The following is a 22,054-nucleotide window of genomic DNA, read 5'->3' as shown; positions in this document are numbered from 1 at the left end:
TGATCTAAAACACTCTTGGCATTTTAAAAAATGTCTTCTGCATGCATGCTAGGTGTTCTGGTTTTCAAGGGTGTGGGATTATATTTGACATTTCAGGTAATGTTCCATCAATAACTGAATACCGAATTCTGAAAGGATTATTCCTCATAGAACCCTTGCACTTTTGTGATGCGTGGCTAAAATGGTATGAACTTGAAAATATATAAAGTTTTGTTTGGTTTGCATTTGACAACCTTTTTATTGGTGTCCCTATATGATGTTATTTCTGTGAAGCCTAAACGGGGTTTCTTTGGGGGGATAGGTATCCTGGTAATATGTATTCCCTCTGTTTTGGTTTTTTGGTGATTCAATTGTTTTTTTTTTCTTTTTAACCTGCATTATTTTAAGTCATTCACAAATGAAACTAAAGGGCAGAGCTTTACAGCCATTCTCGTCGAACCATAAATCATTGAAAGTTTCTTAACTTTGCTCAGGAAGGACAATAAAGCTATAAAAACTACAAAGAAAGAGAAGACACAAGGTTTATGGTATTCTTTTATCAATATTTATTTTATACAAGATCGAGAGGTTTATGGTTGAACTTTAGTCCTTCTTTAGTACATTCCTTATTGCTCTCCCCCAGGGCTGTTCAATCTCAATCCATCTAACAAAGCCTTTAAGTCAGAGTGAGATGATCCACCTTCTTCAACAGCCCTCTTTGCCATCAATTTCAATGCACTAGCTCTGCTTCTTATGTCATTAGCTTCTTCACCAACCATCAACTGAGTGACTGCCTTTATTATATTTTCTTTCGTCACTAAGAATTTCCTTTTTTCCATCCATCTAGACCACTCTTGGGCTCCAACTCCAATCCCTACTCTTAGTATCTCTGTGACGAGTTTTTCATTATAGAATTGTTCATTACTGAGTGGCCATGTGACCATTGGCACTCCAGCAGTGATACTTTCCAGGGTTGAGTTCCATCCACAATGTGTCATAAACCCTCCTACAGCTTCATGATCAAGAATCAGCACTTGAGGTGCCCATCCCCTTATGATCAAACCCTTCCCTTTCAATCTTTCTTCAAATCCTTCTGGCAACCACTCTTCTTCATCTTCATTGTTCACCTTCCTTACAACCCAAATGAAATCCTGTCCAGAAGCTTCTAGACCCTTGGCAATCTCGTTGAGCTGAGCAGCTGAAAACCAGGATACGCTTCCAAAACATATATAGAAGACCGAGTTGTGTTTCTTTGAGTCTAGCCATCTTAAGCACTCAACTGCGTCGATAGAGGCTGCATTTCCCCTTTGTGATATATCCTCTGTGTTTCTATTGCAGAGAGATAACGGGCCTATGTGCCATGTCTTCCTTCCTACAATATTTCTGTAGTATTCTACATAAGCTGGTTCCAACTCTTGGAAACTGTTCATGAGAACTCCGTAGCTTGTAATCTCAGATTCTAAAACTTGATGCATCAAAACTTTCATTTTATCATCAACTATTGATTCTCTAAGTTCAACTGGTTGTTGCAGTTTTGTCATCTTTATCTTGCCTGGAATGCCAGGCACTTCAAAGGGTTGGTAATCAGATGTTATATTTTTCCAAGGCTCATAGCGCAGTAAGCTATCAATCACACTTAGTGCAAAATAGCTTGTTCCGTTAAAAACTAGCCTTGGGATCCCTAGCTTCCTTGCAACTTCTGTAGCCCATGGAAACATTGCATCTGCCACCAGGCAATTGGGGTGGCATTCTTCAAGTATTTGTTCAAGGGGTTGTTGAAGCAAGCTAACAGCCTTGAAGAATTTAAGACCCATTTCTCGTGAAGTGATGGAACTTATGTTCTCAATTCCCTCTGGCAGGCCAGCCTCCGCGGAAGGGAATTTTATTATGTGAATATCAATTTCAATGCCCAACTTTCTTTCTCTTTCAATTATCTGAGAAAAGAAAGGGGCGTTAAGTTGAGTGGTGACAATCGTGGCTTTCACACCTTGCCTTGCAAACAGTCTAGCCATGTCTGTGGTTGGGATCAAATGTCCATGAGCCAGGTGTGGACAGAACAAGATATGAAGTGGATGTGGTTTTGAGTCCATTTGGCCTTTGTAGGAAAGATAAGGAGGCCAATTTGAAGGTTAAGAAGTGGAACGCTAGTAGGATATGATAAAAGGCAAAATGAAAAGCTGATTAATTGAGAACTGCATAACCTAGAGTTCTTATTTATAGACAATTCTATGATTTAAAAGTGAAGTTGCTTCTTAGTAATTTCTCCCTAAGTCGAGTGCTCTTATTAGTCTTAGCCTTTTGGTAGTTGGACAGCTGCATTCATAGCCTTAATGAGCAAGAAATGTCTTGGTAGGTGCTTTAAAATGAGTCCTTGAATATTTGGAATTTTAATTTCGTCTTTTTCTTTTGAACTACTGCCTTCTTGATTGTGTTACTCTTGAATTTTCAATCTTTTACTTTGCTAACTAGGATTAGTTCAGTAGTTTCAGATCACGGCTGTTGAATTGTAGATGCACCAACCAATGTACTTAGTGCTATTTGACTATATTTAGATTTATGGACACATGAAAAGAAAAGTCATTAATCTCTCTGCGTACAATTTTTTCATGTTTATCCAATCTATCTTCAAAGTCTTGTTTCGAGTCATTTTCCATCACATATTTAATATTTTTTATTTATCTTATATGTGACTATTTCATTTGCCTTGGTTGACACGGAAATCTTATTGTTAAATGAAACTTGATTGTTTTTATTTAAGTCTAATTCATGCCTAGACTATTAATTAGAATATTCATCTCTTTTGATGAATCTTTTCAGCTTGAATATTTGAAGTATCGGTCTTCTGGTTAGCAGACTTTATTACCCCTGGGACAGTACACCAGAAGGCACAAAATTGAAATGAATTAATCTCCTGGAAGAATCAAAGTGTTTGTCTGGCAATTAATTGGATATTTTATTTTTGTGTATTTGTACTTTAGTTTCCTGTTTGCTTAGGATCTAATCTTATGAAATTAATTGGTAGAATTTCATGGAGATGGTGCTTGTAGAGGAACTGAAGATATTGTTCATCATAACGAACAGCTTTGGAACTTTGTCTAGGAAAAGACTTCAACGATGTTTTAAGGTGTGCTATCTATTTGTCCTTTATTATTATTTTTTATTTGGTTTGGCATTTTAGGTCTCCAACGTTTGGCATTTTAAGTCTCCATGTCTCCGATATAATGAAAGGATAATCTGTTGCAACTACTGTTAAGAATAATAACATGTCTTGGGTGACATTATTAGTTGATCCAGGTTTTATGCTTGCCTAGGCCATCTACATTGCAAAGGAAAACACAAGAGGAACATGAAAAAAGACTTTAAAAGGTTTCTGGCAACCTAAATGAAATTCTATCCAGAAGCTTCAAGGTTTTTGGTAATCTGCTTCAGATGAAACACATTACAAACTACCAAAATATAGATTAAAAAAACCGAGTTGGGTTTATTTGAGTCTAGCCATTTTTAGCTATCATGTTTGTCAGTGGTAGTTGCATTGCCTCTAGCTGTTTTATCTTGAGCGCTCTTGTTCCTGAGTGAAACAGGGCCAATTAGCCATACGAGGACTCTAGCTCGTTAGCTTCAATTGTAAAGTCCGATCCATTTACTTTCGACACTCCATGCTTATTTCCTTCTCTATCAGATAGCTTAATTGTTGTAATCTTGTCTTCTTCATCTGGTCTGGGGAGTCCAGGAATCAGATTTTACATTATTGTGAGGGTCATGTCGTACTAAGCTGTCCAAGAAAGAAACAGCAAAGCTTGTTTCACAAAAAAACAACCTTCGAATTCTAAGCTTCTCAACAAATCTGTAGCCCACTGAAACGTCGAACCTGCCACCAAGCATTTGGGGCAGCATTCTTCAAGGGGCTACTAAAGCAGTTGCTTCTAAAAGCCTAATGACCTTGTTGAATGTGGCAATCATTTCTGATGAAGTGATGGAACTCTGATATCAAAGTGAAATCTCCCTGGCACGGCTGCCTCTCCGCCGTAGGGTATTTTATTATGTGAGTACTGATTTTAACACCCAATTCCTGGCAAATAACTGTTGGGATCATGTGCCCATGGACCAGGAAACGGAAGAAAAGGACATTAAGCTGATTTGTTTTTGAGGTCATTTAGCCTTTTTAGTCAAATGATAAATTGACACACATGAAATTATATCAAGGTTTAATTTCTTTTATGAAGTAGAGTAGCAGAAGAAAAAAAAGATTTGATCTGATAGCCTATTTTCAGGGGCAGTTCAATCTCAATTCATCTAATAAAGCATTCAAATCAGAGTAAGACGACCCACCTTCTTCCACAGCCCTCCTCGCCATTTCTTTCAATTCCCTAGCTCGGTTTCTGATTTGCTCAGCTTCTTCACCAACCATTAGCCTAGTCACTGCCCTTTGTATGTCATCCTTGGTAACTTTAAACTTTGTATCATCTGCCCATCTAGACCATTCTTTGGCTCCTGTACTAACTCCTGCTTTTAGGATATCTATAATCAACTTTTCATTAGCAAATTGCTCTGCATGGAGAGGCCAAGTGACCATTGGCACCCCAGCAGTGATACTCTCTATTGTAGAGTTCCAGCCACAATGAGTCATGAACCCTCCTGTAGCTTCATGATCAAGAATTAGAACCTGGGGTGCCCATCCCCTAATTATCAATCCCTTCCCTTCCATCCTCTCTTCAAATCCTTCTGCCAACCATTCTTCTTTGTCTTCACTATTCACCTTTCTTACAACCCAAATGAAATTCTGTCCAGAAGCTTCAAGACCCTTCGCTATCTCATTTAGTTGAGCAGCTGAAGACCTGAACATACTTCCGAAACATATATAGAGAACTGAGTTAGGTTTCTTTGAGTCTAACCATCTTAAACACTCATGTCTATCAATCGAGGCTACATCTCCTCTTTCAGCTTTATCATCGTTGTTCTTATTGCAGAGTGACACAGGACCGATGTGCCATACCTTCCGTCCCAAAATTTTGGAGTAGTGTTCTTTATATGCTGGTTCCAGCTCGTAGAAACTATTGAAGATGACTCCATAGCTTGTCAGCTCTGATTTCAAAGCTTCTTTCAACAGCTTCTTTCGCTCATTATCTTCTTCTCTCATATGATTTGGAAGCTGCATTCTTGTCATCTTTATGTGGTCCGGAAGGCCAGGGACATCAAATGATTCAAAATCAGTGGCTATGTTTCTGAAGGGTTCATGGCGCATTAAGCTATGAATGATAGACAGAGCGAAGCAATTAGTCCCATTAAAAACCAGCCTTGGAATCCCGAACTTGCTAGCAGCATCCGTAGCCCATATAAACGTCATGTCAGCCACAAGGCAATCGGGGCGATGTTCTTCAATGAGCTGTTCAATTGGTGGTTGGAAAAGGTTGAAAGCCTTGCGGAACTTGTCTAGCATTTCTTCGGAAGTGATGGAACTCAGATTCTCGCATCCTTCAGGTAGGCCAGCCTCAGCCGAAGGAAATTTTATTATGCAAGTACTGATTTCAAGGCCTAATTCCCTATCTCTTTGAATTGTGTTGGCAAAGAGATGAGCATTAAGTGGAGTAGTAGCAATTGTCACCTTTACTCCATGCCTAGCAAATAGTCTAGCCATGTCCACTGTTGGGATCAAGTGTCCTTGGGCAAATTGGGGGAAGAACATGATATGAAGCTGACGTGATTTTGAGGCCATGTAGCCTTGTGAGTGGGTGTGAGGTTAAAGGAAAGATCTGTAAGAAGAATAACAGCAGAAGAAACACAGGTAAATGTTCCACCAAAAAAGAACCAGAGGTAAATGCGTTGGCAAACAATTTAGAAGTTGAGCTTCTGATTATATACAAAAATGCAAATGATGGAAAGTTAATATTAAGTTTTTATTCAAACCATGTGTGTGGACCATAGTCTCATAATGCTACTGACTTACTTGTCTGTATATGTGGAAGAAATTGCTGGCATAATTGATCGAGAAAATATTAGGAAAATGGAACTTCAAGTCCATATACAATGATACTCATTTGTTTAGCATGAAGTCCAGAAAGACAAGATTGCAACCTAACTTTATCTGTTTTGGATTTAAAGTCAGTTTGGAAAGCGATCTAATTAAAGTTACATAAGGGAAAATGAAGTATCGGTCTCTTTAGTCAGCCCTGATCCTCGAATATCGATGCAATAATTCTATACATTGCAACGGAGGGGGCCACACGATTAATTTGCATTCGTCATCAGTGACATCTTTTTTTCTGAAATTTCCCTTGGGTCTTTGGTTTTTAGTGTCTCTGCGGAGATACCGAAGATAACACGCACATGGCAACAAAAATGGTAATATTACGATGAACGATGATAAATTATCATCTTTCTTAGTAAAAGAAAAATAATAATTTAATTTTGACTCTTATAAGTATATTATTAAAAATTTTAAAGATAAAATAAAAAAATTAAAGATTCGAAACAACAGAATAATTATCTTTAGGTTATAGAGACTCTTTATGAAGAACATAAAATTTCTTTTATTAAATATAAATATCATTATATGCTTAATTATGACATAATTAGTGTCTATGATAAAGAAGCACATGATGATATAATAAATGATGAAATTCTTACTCAAGATCCAAATGACTGGACACTTATGAATTATTCTCAAATAGTTTCTTTAGCAGAACAACTGTTTGAAGGAATAAAATTCTCTATCGCAGAGATAAAAGATTTTTACAATCCTGGACTTGAACTACAGAACGAAATAAATTATATTATATTTGAAAAAAATTATTAGTCATAAAAAATAATGTATAGTGATTTCACATCTATTTAGTCCCGGAGATCTTTGTTATTCGAACAGATAACTAAGCAGTCAAAAACTTTCTTCAAAATAGAAAGCTTTCTGATAATCTCAGACGAATTAAGTAGTATAATTTTCTTTGTTCTTATCATTTTCAGATCTTTGTTATCCGAACAGATAACTAAGCAGTCAAAAACTTTTTTCAAAATAGAAAGCTTTTTGATAATCTCAGGTGAATTAAGTGGTACAATTTTTTTTGTTCTTATCATTTTCAGGTAAAATTCATCAACGGAAACAAAAACCTCCTTGCAGACTTTCTGAGTCGATCACATGGATCGAGGAAAACACTCACTCCATGATACAAGTGGATGGAGAACTATAAAGAAGAAAACATGTAAAAAATCCTCTTCTTCTTTTTCTTTTACTCATTCTTATCCACGACCCCTTATCTTTACAAATCCTAACCAAAGATTTAACTTTTACAATAATCCTAACCAATGATTATATCTCTACCAACAACCTCTTTATCGACCCGCTTGTATGAGGATTCAATCAGAATACTCATAGTTTGCTCAAGATCCAAACGACTGGACACCTATGAATTATTCTCAAATAGTTTCTTCAACAGAACAACTGCTTGAAGGAATAAAATTCTCTAATCTAGAGATAAAATTTTTTTACAATCCTATACTTGAACCATTTACGAGGGAGTGCGAAAAAGATCTATATATAAAAGATTACAAAAACTATATTTATATATATGTATAAGTTTGGAGGACAAAGAGAGATAGAAAGAGAAAGAGTGTATGAGAGAGAGGGTCTGAAGAATTTGTCTCATCGAACTTAGATACAATGAGGCTTTAAATAGAAAAATTTTAACCTATGAACAGTAATTCTATACAATTGCCCGCTATAATGTACAGTAAAATTTTTATTTATAGTATCGCTACAGTGTTTTTCGTAGTAGATCTCTATTTTTTCTACTACAGTGACTGCTACAGTGATGTCTTATCTTCTGTTATGTTGATTGTTACAATGTTTTCTGTCTGCTAGTCATTAGCTTCGAATGGAGTTTTGTACTTTTATATCGGCTATTTGTTTTGGCTTATTCTATATTAAAATATGTACAATTTTATCTTTTCATAGTATTGTTTAAGTTATGAAATTTTTTATCCAGTGTGTTAAGGGATTGAGAAGATTAAAGAGATTTTGAATGTATTTTGTTTCACATCTGTCATAACAATAGACATAAATTATGCTCAATCATTTATAAATTTTTTATAATATTAAAAATAAATTTTGATTAAATCTAAATATGTACTTTTTTTGAAAAATCGTTCATTTGTTTATGGAATCGATTATAGGAATTTCTGTATGAGCCTGACTTGTTTCGTGGAATCGAACTGGCAGGAACTGCTTTATTTTGATTTGTGACTCATTTTCCAAATTAAACAGTATGGCAGCTCTTGAAACCAGCAGTTAAATCATTATTTTTTCATTTACCAATGAAACTAAAAGGGTAGAGCTTTCTAGCCAATCTCTGGGAATGATAAACCACTGAAAATCACTTAACTTTGCTCAGCAAGGAAAAAACAAAACCAGGAAATTACTAAAAGGAAAGAAAAAAGACAAGGTTCTGGAGATTATTTATGCTTGAGCTTATTCATATCTTTAATCCTCATTTAGCAGATTCTTCATAGTTCTCTTGGAGAGCTGTTCAATCTCAATCCATCCAACAAATCCTTCAAATCGGAGTGAGATGATCCAGCTTCTTCAACAGCCCTCTTTGCCATCTCTTTCAATGCACTAGCTCTGTTTCTTATGTCATTAGCTTCTTCACCAACCATCAGTTGAGTCACTGCCTTCGCTATATTTTCTTTTGTCACTAACAATTTCTTCTCTACCATCCAATCAGACCATTCTTGGGCTCCAACCCCAATCCCTACCTTTAGTATCAATGTAACAAGCTTTTCATTATAGAACTGTTCATTGCTGAGTGGCCATGTGACCATTGGCACTCCAGCAGTGATACTCTCCATGGTTGAGTTCCATCCACAGTGAGTCATAAACCCTCCAACAGCTTCATGATCAAGAATCAGCACTTGAGGTGCCCATCCCCTTATAATCAGACCCTTCCCTTCCATCCTTTCTTCAAATCCTTCTGGCAACCACTTTTCTTTGTCTTCCTTATTCATCTTCTTCTCTACAACCCAAATGAAATCTTGTCCAGAAGCTTCTAGACCCTTAGCAATCTCATAAAGCTGAGCAGCTGAAAAGCATGACAAGCTTCCGAAACATATATAGAGAACGGAGTTGTGTTTCTTTGAGTCTAGCCAACTTAAGCACTCAACTGGATCGATAGAGGCTGTATTTCCTCTTTGTGATTTATCCTCTGTGTTCCTGTTGCAAAGAGATAGTGGGCCTATGCACCACGTCTTCCTTCCCATAACCTTTCTGTAGTGTTCTACATAAGCAGGTTCCAGCTCTTGGAAACTATTCATGATAACTCCGTAGCTTGTGATCTCAGATTCTAAAGCTTGATACATCAACTTTTTTATTTCATCATCGACTCTTTCCCTGAGTTCATCTGGTTGTTGCAGTCTTGTCATCTCTATCTTGTCTGGAATGCCAGGCACTTCAAAGGGTTCATAATCTGATGTTACATTTTTCTGAGGCTCATAGCGGAGTAAACTATCAAAGACACTGAGGGTAAAGTAGCTTGTTCCATGAAAAACTAGCCTTGGGATCCCTAGCTTCCTTGCAACTTCTGTAGCCCATGGAAAAACTGCATCAGCCACCAGACAATTGGGGCGGCAGTCTTCAAGTATTTGTTCCAGGGGTTGTTGAAGCAAGCTAACAACAGCCTTGATGAATTTAAGACCCATTTCTTGTGAAGTGGTGGAACTAAAGTTCTCACATCCCTCTGGCAGGCCAGCCTCCATGAAAGGGAATTTTATCATGTGAATATCAATGTCAACGCCCAACTTCCTTTCACTTTCAATTGTTTGAGAGAAGAAAGAAGCATTAAGTTGAGTGGTGACAATGGTGGCTTTCACACCGGCTTGCCTTGCAAATAGTCTAGCCATGTCTATGATTGGGATCAATTCTCCATGAGCCAGCTTTGGAAAGAAGAAGATATGAAGGGGATGCGGTTTTGAGTCCATTTGGACTTCTTGGAAAGATAAGGAGGCCAATTTGAAGCTTAAAAACTTGAATGCTAGAAGGATAAAAGTTGATTAATTAGAAACTTCATAACCTAGATTTCTTATTTATAGACACTTGTATAATGAGAAAAAATGAAATATATTCTATTAATTTGTTGGCCAGATTGTCAGACTTGTAGTTGCTTCTTACTTATAGGCCAAGACCCATAGTATAGGTAAGACTAGTTTTAGCTTTCTTTGGGTGCCTGGTCTATTTATAATTTCTCATGGTCCTGGATTTTGGCTTATTTGGAATCACCTTATATTCTACAATGATATCAAATGGCCTATTAAATATTAATGATGCTCATCCAACCTTTGAAAAAGCTCATTGCAAAGAAATTTTGTTGCTCAATAAAGAGATTCCTACAGAGATTCCTACAAGTTGAAACCAACCTTTAATCGACTTTATTAAAGTCAACGTGTAATGGCATTTGCCTTGGGCTTTTTTAAGGACATTTTAGACTAGTTGTTGGAATGATGAAAGTGATGATCTTACAGAAGTCAAAGAAGGATAAGGATGGAGAGACAGCATATGGTAAATGATACCTTTGTGTCAGAGTCAGAAGCTAATATTTTTATCCATACCGATGCATATCAATGATGAATGATAATAAAAATTTGTTGTTCCGTAGCCTGCAAAGTGCAATCCTTGTTCTTTTGTTTTCTCAAGTTGTAAACTTCTGTTGTACAGAGCCAGCAACCCAGTCTTCCTTGGGAGCAAAGTACCCAAGTGATAAACCAGGGAGGGAACAAGCAATTTTGTAGACCGTAGGCCCAATAGGCCTCTAGAAGATTTGAGATAAGGTCCATGTTGTGATGAAAATTGGATTTCCGAGTTGTAAGCATGTGAACGTTGTAACTTGTAAGCTAACCTTCACGTGTTAAAAAATGGATGTCGGTAGTCACTCATCACCAATCTAGTTGCTCAATAATATCCAACCACTAACCCATCATATATTATCTTATATCCATACACGCTAGATTAAAAGAATCCCTGAAGGATCCTGAACCTGACATCTGACATTCTTTTATTTTTAGGTTGGATTTTCTTTGTGTTGTTCAGTTTTTCATGTTCTTTTTTGTCTCTAAAAGGTTTTTTTTTTATGTGTCTTTTATTTTGAAATGGAGTGTGGATGTACAGTTGATTTCAAGTGATTTTTGTGATGGTTTATGAAAAATCATAAATTGATATGTGTTATCTAATTTAAGTTGTCATTTGGTATTTTAAAGTTAATATGTGTGAATTTAAGTTTTTAAAAATAAAAAAATAAAAGGATACAGATCCCATAAATAACAAAGATAAAAAATTTTAAAAGGGTGATATAGCAATTAGTAAGAAATAAAAGAGAAAAATGAAAAAAAAAAAAAAAGAAGAAAGAATTGGGGAAGAAGAAGAGAACCTCATGGGTGAACGAAAAAGAGGATTTCGACCAAAAAATAGAATTAAAAAAAAAATGATGAGAGAGCTCTTGATATGCGATAGTAGTCTCTTACAACATATATGTTTGCTATTTAGTTTTGATTTATATGATTTGAGATTATTTGTGAATTTGAATTTTTAGTTTTAAGTTAAATATTAAATTTGTTATTAGCATAAATTGAAAGGTTTCTCATGTTTTATAAGGATAGAGAAAAAAAATGAAAGGATTCTTGATATGTAATACGTAAGCCTCTTATATATATCCTTGTCATTTAATTTTGATTTTGTATATTTTATGAAATTTTTATAAATGGTTAAAAGGGGAAAACAATTTTGCTTTTAATTAAAAAAAATATATACTTTTTTTATTATTAATGTTAAACTATAATAATGTAATATATTTATAAAATATTGAATGTTTAAAATTTATATTATAAACATAATTTGAGTCGTATTTAGAAAAAAATCAATGTCAGATTTAGAGACATTTGCAGAAGTGTTGTAAAATACAAGAGGTATGTTGCTTTAGGGGAGAACTTTTGGGCATAATGCATGCTTTTTTCTGTTTCTACAACAAATGATTTTTGGACTGTATAGAATAAAGTAGCAGAGTTGATAAGGGAAATATTCATCTAGGTCATGCCTTGCTCAATGACCTTTAAGGTTTTTCATATCTACTTTGTTGTATTGTTAGTCTTGTAAAGTAGGAAAATGATTTTGACATTTAAATTTGGGTCGCTTATTTTGAACAAGTCCTAAAAGGACCTTATCTTTTCAAATTATCAACCCTTTTTAAAGTATCAGTCTTTAGTTACTATGACCTAGACGATAAAATTATAATTGCCTTTGTCTTATAGTTTTATGGTACATTCTTATAACAAGCAGTGTTACAACAAGGAAGGCCATTAAAATGCACTTCAGCATCTTACAGTAGATGGTCTAGGTGTTAAGACACAAAATGGAAGCACTATCCTATAATACTTGATTAATTTATCAAGGGGTTAACAAATGATCCAAGGAATTCTATGGAACTTTTCTTCCTATTTTCTTTTGAAAAAGGGTATACCTTTTTCATTTTTAATGTAACTTCTTTTCATGATAAGAAATTAATCAACAAAGCATGGCAAAAATGAAATTTCTTTGATAATGAATAAAACAAAGTGTAAATGTGATAAGTAAATTTGGCAACCTAGTGGTACAGAGTCGAGAACAGCTACACCATAAAAAAGTACTTGTTAAAAAAGTCACTTGCTATACAAAAACAAGGAAAATGTATTAAGGGAGGAGCATATTACATAGAGTCTTTTTTCAAAGAAGCCTACTCTGTGAGTGCTAAAAGTAAATGATACTGAAGTATGCCATATTATTCTTGAGCTAAAGGATGTGTTTTATATTTTTTCTCCATTTTATTTTTTTAGAGGATTGGTTTGATAAAGCATGAACATCGATTGAGGATGGTGGTTAGAATGCAGAAAGGTAAATCTAATAATCTATGGCCTTAAGACGAAAAAGTATTGAAATTGTAGTTTGCTATGATGTAATAGTTCTATTAGGTCAATGTGCCGCTTGATCAAATCCATTGCTTTACAATGTTGCTATAAATGTAAGAAGTATTTCTTGAAAGTCTTTTGTTGTTTTATCCCATTTGATTGTAAATTTTAAAAGGCGAGTCCATTTGATGTGTATTTGGTGTTATAAGTTGACTGATTGACTTGAAGTGATAAAATTTTTTATCTTAATTGATTGCATACAAAATTTACTTCAAATGTCACAAATTTTATAAATTTTTTACAATATTTACTTATAACAATAATAATAAATTAAAAAATAATATAAAATTAAAATTTAACCTTTAAATTTATTGAAAATTATTATATAAATCAGTTAAATTTAAATTTAAATTTATTAAAACTTTTCTCCACCGTCCTCTTTCACCCGTAATGTTTAAATTGCAAATCTTCTTTAGGATAAAAGCAACAGAGTTCACCAAATCCTCCTTTAATTTATTCCAAAGCATCACATTCATAAGAGAGCATTTATTATGGGAAAAAACAAAATGTTAAACTGACATTAAACAAGGAATTTTCAGATACTGTCCAATTACATTTCAACATATAACTGCTGAAATTGGAAATAGTTCGTTGGTTAAAAATCTTATCGGTTCATAAATGCGGGATAGTTGGATGCTTGCTTCCGTAGCCGTCTATTTCACATCATAATTTTGGAGCTGATGGGTTAAGACAATTTATTGCCTCGACGATGATATCCTTTTCCGATATTTTCCGTGTGGGTTCGTGACTTTTAGTGCCCTGTGACAGAGATACGGACAATGAAATGCATGTGGTAACAAAATTGACTGACAGTTATGGGAAAACTCCTAGGCCCAGGCCCAGGTCCACCTTACGGCCACCGCACATTGGAGATATTGTTTCATTATGCGATGGCCCAATGGAAAAAAGTTGTGCGTTTGAAATTTCAAAAGATGCTCAATTATTGATCTTGGGTTGTTTCTTCACTTGTTCTGCATGTGAAGTCGAACTGGCAGGATAATGGTTATTTTGTCCCATCTATGCAACTTAGACATTATGGTAGGGTGATTAAATCAATCTTTTTTCATTGTAAAAAGAGTTTTCTATATTGTCTGGAATTGATGATATTCTTATTCCTATCAAAACCATGTGCCTCGAACACTTTTTTAGCAGCAATAAAATCAATGGTGTGACCTGAGAACAGGAAGCACGGCTTTTGTTAGTTGTCTTCTAATTCGAATGGACTTCGGATTGATTTTTTTTTTATTTGAAATTATCTAAATTAAAATTTTAATATTTTATTAATATATTTTTTTCAAAAGTTCGGCTAAATTTTCTTTAGTATTCGTGCATTTGAGACTAGAAAAGCAGAGATGAATCCAAAAGGATATACAATAACTCAGGACCTACCAAAAGGTTATGGAGCCAACATATACAATGCAAGGAATCGATTGACAAGTGGTAATTAACAGAACATGTCTTTCTCGGACAAAGATAGGGCAACCACCCCTTACATGCCAAGAAAGAGTGGGGTTTTTTTTTTTTTTTAGTCTATGCTCGTGAAGTTTGACTTCCCTCAATTCTGTGTCTACGCCTTTTCTTATAAAATCTGCCCTTTGCTGTTTAGGCATTCTCTCAAGGATCCTGTGAAGATTAAAAAAAAAAAAAAAAGAGAAATGCGTACCCTTTGTTTCTCTACTTCATTTTTACTCTTCACTGGTATAATTTTTTATTCATGTTTTCATCACGAGGTGGCTTGTGATCATTCATTGATCGGGACAAAAAGGGAAACATTAGAAATTATCATTGGTGGGGGTGGGGAGAGTCCTGCCCCAGCTCCTGATAATGAGGATTGTACTCCACCTCCGCCTGAACCTGAATGTCCCCCACCGCCACCGCCGCCTCCGCCTCCGCCCCCACCCCCACCCCCACCGCCCCCACCCCCACCGCCGCCACCGCCATGTAAGTTCCCAACCCCAAATGGCTGCTTTGAAAACCAGCGACTTTATAAAGCTTTCAAGGTAATCAAAAAGTTCAAGAAAATAATCCTAGATGATGCTAATAGCCAAAAATACACAAAGACATGGCAAGGCACCGACGTTTGCAATTACAAAGGCTTCAGTTGTGACAAGCGTCCTGATGTGGGGGAAAAGGCAGTTGCTTCAGTAGACTTCAACGGTGCTAAATTTGCTGGGCGAAATGGCTGCCTTCCCCTTGAGGGTTTCATTAATGAGTTAGACGACCTAGCCATATTCCATGCCAACTCTAACAACTTCACTGGTAGTGTACCTTTTGGAGTATCCAAAATTAAATATTTTTATGAGCTTGACCTTAGCAACAACAACGTGTCTGGTGATTTCCCCATGGAAGTTCTTGGCGCCATGAATTTAACCTTCCTGGACTTACGGTTCAACTCGATTAAGGGGATCGTTCCATCAAAAGCGTTCAAATTAGATCTTGATGTGCTCTTCATCAACAACAACAACTTTGAACAGAGGCTTCCTGATAATCTTGGTGACACACCAGCCCTGTATCTCACCTTTGCCAACAACAAATTCACTGGCAGCATTCCAGCAAGCATTGGCAGAGCTCCTAATTTGCTGGAAGTGCTTTTCCTCAACAATCAACTTACAGGATGCTTGCCGTATGAGATTGGGAATCTGAGCCAAGCCACTGTGTTCGATGTAGGCTTCAACAAGTTAACAGGCCCAATACCATACTCGTTTGGGTGCTTGAAAAAGATCGAGCAACTCAATTTGGCCTACAACGAGTTCTATGGGGAAGTACCGGAAATAGTCTGCAAGCTCTCTAAGCTCGAAAACTTCTCTTTGTCAAACAACTATTTCACTCAGGTTGGCCCTGCTTGCAGGAATTTGATAATGAAAAAGAAACTTGATGTCAGGAACAACTGCATTTTAGACCTGCCGTCTCAAAGATCAAAAGCTGAGTGTGCTGCATTTTTCTCAAGAAAGCTGTATTGCGAGAGGAAGGAATCATTCAAGTGGGTTCCTTGCATAAAAGGTGGTTATAATTATTCCAATTCAACTGAGAAATCCGATCCAGAATCAACTGCTACTGTCCCATCAGCTAGAACTTACAGCACTCTTACTCCTCATGGTTTGTGATTTCCATGCTGTAGATGGACCTCATCAAGAAAACCATGATGGGTCTTTGCGTATTTAATCATGTATATTTCTTTGTTCTCATATTTTATGCAGAATTGCTATGTATTAAATTTTTCAGTGAATAAATCAACTTCCTCTTTATTTCTATTTAAGAACCCTGTTTCATAATTGCTTGCTGGAAATGGAAGTTTTAAAAAAGTTATTGCAGGTAAAATCGAGTTCGTAATTGCTGAAAAACCTGCTTGAAAGCTCCATCTTGGTGTCTACCTATACCCTAACAAATCGAACAAAAGTTTTCTTCAACATCGATTTTTTTTAAAAAAGGGAAGAGTCCAGAGATACGTCTTTCAATCTTCTTTTCAGCTTTCACTTTTGGATTAATGATTGAGTTACACAAAAACAAAGTAATCCTCTTTTGTATTTCATTTTCTTGTCCAGTTTTTTCCCCTCCTTGATTCCAACTTTGCAATGAAAACTAAAGAAATGTGCTATCAAATCACAAGAATTTTGAGGAAATTTTCCTTCTTTCCTTTAATTGTGGTAAACAAACAGTCACCAAAATTGACTCCGTAGCCTGGTTCCTCGTGTTTACAAAGAGAAAATTGAGGAGGGCCCATTGCTAATGCCGACAGTTTGTAACTCGCAAGAACAATGGAATCATCCTGTGCTAGAATTCTGAATTGATTACCTTAGATAAGTACATAAATATATGAGCTGGAGAAAGGCCCACCAAGACCAACCGGTTCCATTCCATCCATGCCAACACCATGATTGCTGCATGGCATGGGTCAGTCAGGAGTCAAGAGTCAAGACAATAAATATAAAGCAGAAAAAAAGTTGTCCCGTCTCGAGATGGCCTTGAATACAGGGTAGCATCTTCTTCTTTGGGCCGTCACTGTTGAAAACTATACTACATAAGGCCCAAATTCCTGCTTTACAGGTTTATCTTTTTTTCTTCTTTTCATTTTCCTTTGAGGTCGGCTTTCTTGCTTCATTAGACGAGTTTTTAGTCCAATAATTCCATGACTGCATCTCCATCTCAGGCCTAGTTGTTGAAAAATCTATGTATCTTTGCTGAATGCTACAAGGCCCAAAATAATAAACACAAAATTTCTTTGCTGGACCAAAATAAAAAAGAATAATTTTCTATTAGGTCTTGTTTAGTTCATGAAGTTTTAAAAGAAAGAAAAATTGGAAATGAAACAAATAATATTCTATTCTAGCAATAAATTAGTACCGAAATAGAAAAAAAAAGAAAGTGTTTTAATTTTTTTAAAAAAATTTATTCATATAATTCATTTTCTTTTAAGAAAATTATTAAAATATTTCAGACATCCAAAAAGAAGATAATTTATGACCCTAAAAAGACATGTAATTGATGAAATGTTGGAAATTTCAACACAAAAAGATTTTGGAAGAGGGTTAAGAGAGAGGGGAAATAGCAGGAGGCATTGGGTCCATACTCCATATTAAGGGCAACATGTTTTTTTGGCTAGTGCAAATACATGGCACAGATGAGCCTTCAAAGCTCGAAATGGACATTATCTATTTAGAATTGAGCAAACCATTTATGTAGTTGAAGCCGTTTGTACTCAACTTGGCTCTACAGGTCTCCCACAAATGTGCAACTGGAGCAACTGTTCAAAATCATTTAAAAAAAAATGCTTTAAAAAATGGTTTGGCATACGAGGTATGAACCTAATAAATTAATTTTATGGTTTAATAATGCCTTGGAATAGAAAACAAAGATGAAAGGATTATTAGGGTTGTTTTTTTAACGAAAATTTTAATCTATTCTTAATCCTACAATCCAACTCCTTTGGGAATTCGTAATTTTCAAAAGCATGTTCAACAGATAATGCCAATTGGAAAATACACTAATGATGAACAAAACTAGGAACTAGCAAGCTAGCTTCATTTTGGAATCATAAATCCAGTTTATGACATAGCTACCCTAGACAACAGGGATGTCTAAATCTCGTAGAATCATGATGGTTTTTCATTTGAAATTTGAAACTTAGCCTAATCAGGACACGAGGCAACGACTTTGAAATTCCATGAGAGCAGCTGGGAGTCATCACTCATCACAACAATATAGCATGCAGTTCAAAAGTTTGCGACTTATGTTATTTTCCCACTAGATATTGGCGCACTAGTTTTCCCTTTAATGGTGGATCATCAATTTTGTAAATATGAACTCATGCTACCTCATCACTCACCTAAGTGCTAACAATGAATGGGGATGTGAGCGAATATTTTTTTCAACCTTAGCATTTGTGAAAAAGCATCTAGCTGCCCCACCCTTTACTTTTTAAATTTTAAAAAATGTATAAATTAATACTTAAAAATAAGATATATAATTTACGTTCATAAAATATATGATTTATATTATAAACTTTTAAATTATATATCATATTAACTCAATTCTAATTCTATTAATTATATCTACTTATACATGTAATGTTTAATAAATATTAACAAATTATTTATTCACCACACATATTATAAATATATTTTTTTAATAAAAATTATCTAAAAATTATATATTTTTATTCTATTAGATATTGATATCACATAAACAACTTGACTAACGGTATTAATCTAAAAATATCAAAATATTTGATAGAATGAAAGTTTAGATATTTGTTGAAAATTTTATTTTTTTATATTTCAAATTGATATAATAAGTGAAGTTATGAAGTTATGGGTATTTTCGTATTTAACCCTTTTCAATAAAAATGTTACACTGTCCTGAAATATGGAAAGTTTCATGAGATATGTTACGATTGAAACTCGTTTCAATTATATCACGTAACCTAAAGTTAGCCTTAGGTAACAGAGACTCCAACTCAGGTAACAGAGACTCTGATCCATAAGGAGTAGGGCTACATAATGGAGGCTAGGATTGCTGCAAATCAAACGTGGATGGATGGTGCAGCAGAACATCAAAATTGAACAAGTTGTAAGAGGTGTGTGCTCCCAGAAGTGTCGTGTCTGAAAACCAAAATTGTTGGATTTTGCTGTTTCTTATGAAATTGTTGCATTGATGCTGCTAATTTGTGGGTTAACTTCAAAATTGAATTTCATTCAATGTCAATCAATACTGTACGTGTAGATTGTTGACCAGGACACTTCAGGGCACCATTCTGACTATCCCGGCCGTCATCAAACCACTATAAAAGCTAATATGCTATCTGCAATTTAGCTACGTGTATATCAATGCCCACGAACAATTGGAAGTATATACTTTGTAGTGTACTAGTGTTTCACTAAAAAATTTAGGTTCGTTTCCTTTGCTGGTTCCCCACTCTATTTGGGTATAAAAATATTTCCTGATGCAAATACTAAATGAAGAACTCTCCACTAAATGTAGATTAGACTAGTAACATATAACGACCTTCAGAATCCTACCTTTATTCAGATTCAAAAAATCTGAATCGCGGACATAAACCAGATCCCCCACCTACCAAAACTAATGGGAACCATATAACATAATGAAACATCCAATGTCCACTAACAGAAAGCAAATGAAAACATTTTCATTTCGAAAATGATACTCAACAACCACACTAACCATTATATAAAACCAACTGCAAGATCTTTTGATCCTCAAATCTTTGTGACTTATAGTCTTTTATTATCTCCCCCATTTCCTTCTTTTGATCAATGGAAAACTTTTCCTTCTTCAGCAAAGCCTTCACTTGCATTTCATTTCTTCTCCTTCCGTTTCTAATTTCTGTGCTATGCCAGAATAGTTCTGAAAGTCCAGTAGGTGGCCCACCTCCACTGGCAGTCAATACGCGAAAGTTAATCTTTAAAGACAAGAGACTTGCTGTTGTGTACCCCGTCATCCAAGCATTCAAGAAAACGATCACGGCAGATCCACTAAACAGAACCGGGAATTGGGTTGGTTCTGATATATGCAACTACACAGGCTTGTACTGTGATAATCCACCCGATAATGTATCAGCCCTTGCCCTGGCTGGCATTGACTTCAATGGGTTTCTCCTAGCAGCTCCGACTGTCCAAGGTTTTATAGATCAGCTGCCTGACCTTGCAATCTTTCATGCAAATTCAAACAAGTTCTCTGGGTCCGTACCAGATATCTCAAAACTCCCCTATTTTTATGAGTTGGACATAAGTAACAATGTCTTCTCTGGCACATTTCCTACAACAGTTATTGGTTTAAAAGAACTCTCATTTCTTGATATCCGTTTTAATTCATTCACTGGATCAGTCCCTCCACAAATTTTCAATCAAGCACTTGAGGCACTCTTCATTAACAACAATGATTTCACAGCACAACTCCCAGAAAACTTTGGTTCCACACCGGTACTTTATCTTACCTTGGCTAACAACAAATTAACCGGTCCAATCCCAAGAAGCATTGGCAACCTGAACTCAACATTGATCGAGGTTTTACTGTTGAACAACAAGTTATCAGGTTGTCTTCCCTACGAACTAGGATTTCTGAAAGAGCTCAAGGTTTTTGATGTTGAAAACAACCTATTAACGGGTCCATTGCCCTGCTCCTTGGCCTGTTTGGAGAAAATCGAGCTACTCAACTTTGCTAATAACCTACTCTATTGGGAGATACCCGAGGAGCTGTGCGCACTAGGAAACTTGGTGAACTTATCATTGTCAGATAACTATTTCACCAAAGTAGGTCCAGTGTGCAGAAAGCTGATCAAGAATGGGGTTCTTGACGTGAGACGGAACTGCATCCACGGTCTTCCTGATCAAAAATCGTTGCATGAGTGTGCGGAATTCTACTTCAAGTACATTAGGTTTTGCCCGTATCCTGCAACATATAAAACCATCCCTTGTAGGCCTAATGCTCCATGGCACCATCATTGGGCAAGGTCCAAGAAAGCTCCAGTTACTTACAAAACTCTTTCAAGACACAAATTTTAAGCTTTTTTTTACCTTTGCATTACCAAATATCCAGCGTATCCATTATATATGCAGTTATTGGAAAGCTGAATAAAACGGCAGTTCGACTGTTATGATTCTGCTATTGGAAGCAATCTTGGCAGTTTCTTGTTTTTATTTTCTACTTTTTATGTAGTGGATATCATAATCATCCTTTAGAAAGAAACGGTACAATTTATAGAGGCAATTATGTGTAATTAGTAAGAAAAAAAAAAGTTATATATATGACCACTAATTTGGAGGTATTTTTGTATTCTTAAAAATATTTTGAGATATCAAATATATATATAGCTCTAAATTAATTTAGCGTATCTATGACTAGAAATGGAGTCTATAAAAAAAAAAATAACTGAGTATTAGTTCAAAAGATATGCATACTTAGTAAATTTTACAAAAATAGGGATTCGAGAAGATTAAAGTATATAATATTTTTATCTAATCGGTTAAGTAGATAAAAATTAAAAATTAAAAGTAGATTAAAATAAGAGTAATTATTAAATATACTGATATTTGATGTTTTTAAAATTTTTTGTTCTAAGATTAATAGAAAGAAATGGGACATGTATCCCACGTTAATTCCATTCATAAAATTAAAAAATTTTACTAATAGTATATCAAATAATTTTTTTAAAATAAATAAAAGAAAAGAAATTATATCATGCTCAACTTAACTTGGATTATATGCAGTTCTACTAATGTGGGAATGGTGGCTGGTTATCAGGCTGAGGTGATCATATATTGGTAAACATCCAATAATCATGGTAACGCCCCATTTGTTAGAAGTGAAACACAAGAAAGCCACAAATTTCAGAGAGCTATAATTTGTCAACAAGTGGGATTGAAGAATATTGGAATGTTGAAGAAACGTGGTTGGATTATCGCCTATAACGGGCTATAAGGACAAGGAGTCTGCTAGAGAAATGGGCAAATGGCTTATTAATGGGCTTGGCATAAGCTGCATGGCTGGCTAGGATTAACATGGACCTAGCTACATGAGCAAAAGCCGAAATGTTGACTATTCGGGGCATGGACCTAGCTACATCTCGATAAAAGAAAAGTAGAAA

The 22,054-nt window shown here is 35.4% G+C and overlaps 3 protein-coding genes and 2 pseudogenes across 4 annotated transcripts; 2 read left to right on the top strand and 3 right to left on the bottom strand.

Annotated features, from left to right (window-relative positions):
- Window positions 1–435: 435 nt before the first annotated feature.
- Window positions 436–2,069, bottom strand: LOC111308297 (scopoletin glucosyltransferase-like). The gene has a single exon (XM_022906616.2). It carries the CDS (start codon window positions 2,067–2,069, stop codon window positions 606–608), a length of 1,464 nt encoding a protein of 487 aa, XP_022762351.1. The 3' UTR covers window positions 436–605.
- Window positions 436–6,029, bottom strand: LOC111308296 (scopoletin glucosyltransferase-like). The gene has a single exon (XM_089746870.1). It carries the CDS (start codon window positions 5,690–5,692, stop codon window positions 4,247–4,249), a length of 1,446 nt encoding a protein of 481 aa, XP_089602996.1. The 5' UTR covers window positions 5,693–6,029; the 3' UTR covers window positions 436–4,246.
- A 2,228-nt stretch (window positions 6,030–8,257) lies between these two features.
- On the bottom strand, window positions 8,258–10,307 carry LOC111308295 (scopoletin glucosyltransferase-like). The gene has a single exon (XM_022906614.2). The coding sequence runs from the start codon at window positions 9,940–9,942 to the stop codon at window positions 8,473–8,475; it is 1,470 nt and encodes a 489-aa protein (XP_022762349.2). The 5' UTR covers window positions 9,943–10,307; the 3' UTR covers window positions 8,258–8,472.
- Window positions 10,308–14,544: 4,237 nt separating this feature from the next.
- On the top strand, window positions 14,545–16,205 carry LOC111308294 (uncharacterized protein At4g06744 pseudogene; annotated as a pseudogene). The gene has a single exon (XR_016329532.1). The product of XR_016329532.1 is annotated as an uncharacterized protein At4g06744 pseudogene (transcript).
- Window positions 16,206–19,667: 3,462 nt separating this feature from the next.
- LOC111308293 (uncharacterized protein At4g06744 pseudogene) lies at window positions 19,668–21,226 on the top strand (annotated as a pseudogene).
- The last annotated feature ends 828 nt before the right edge of the window (window positions 21,227–22,054 follow it).

This window comes from Durio zibethinus, chromosome 2 (assembly GCF_047325235.1).
Source record: "Durio zibethinus cultivar Kanyao isolate XHJ-2024 chromosome 2, ASM4732523v1, whole genome shotgun sequence".
NCBI classification, from domain to species: Eukaryota; Viridiplantae; Streptophyta; class Magnoliopsida; order Malvales; family Malvaceae; genus Durio; species Durio zibethinus.
This window is presented reverse-complemented; position numbering and strand designations above follow the sequence as displayed.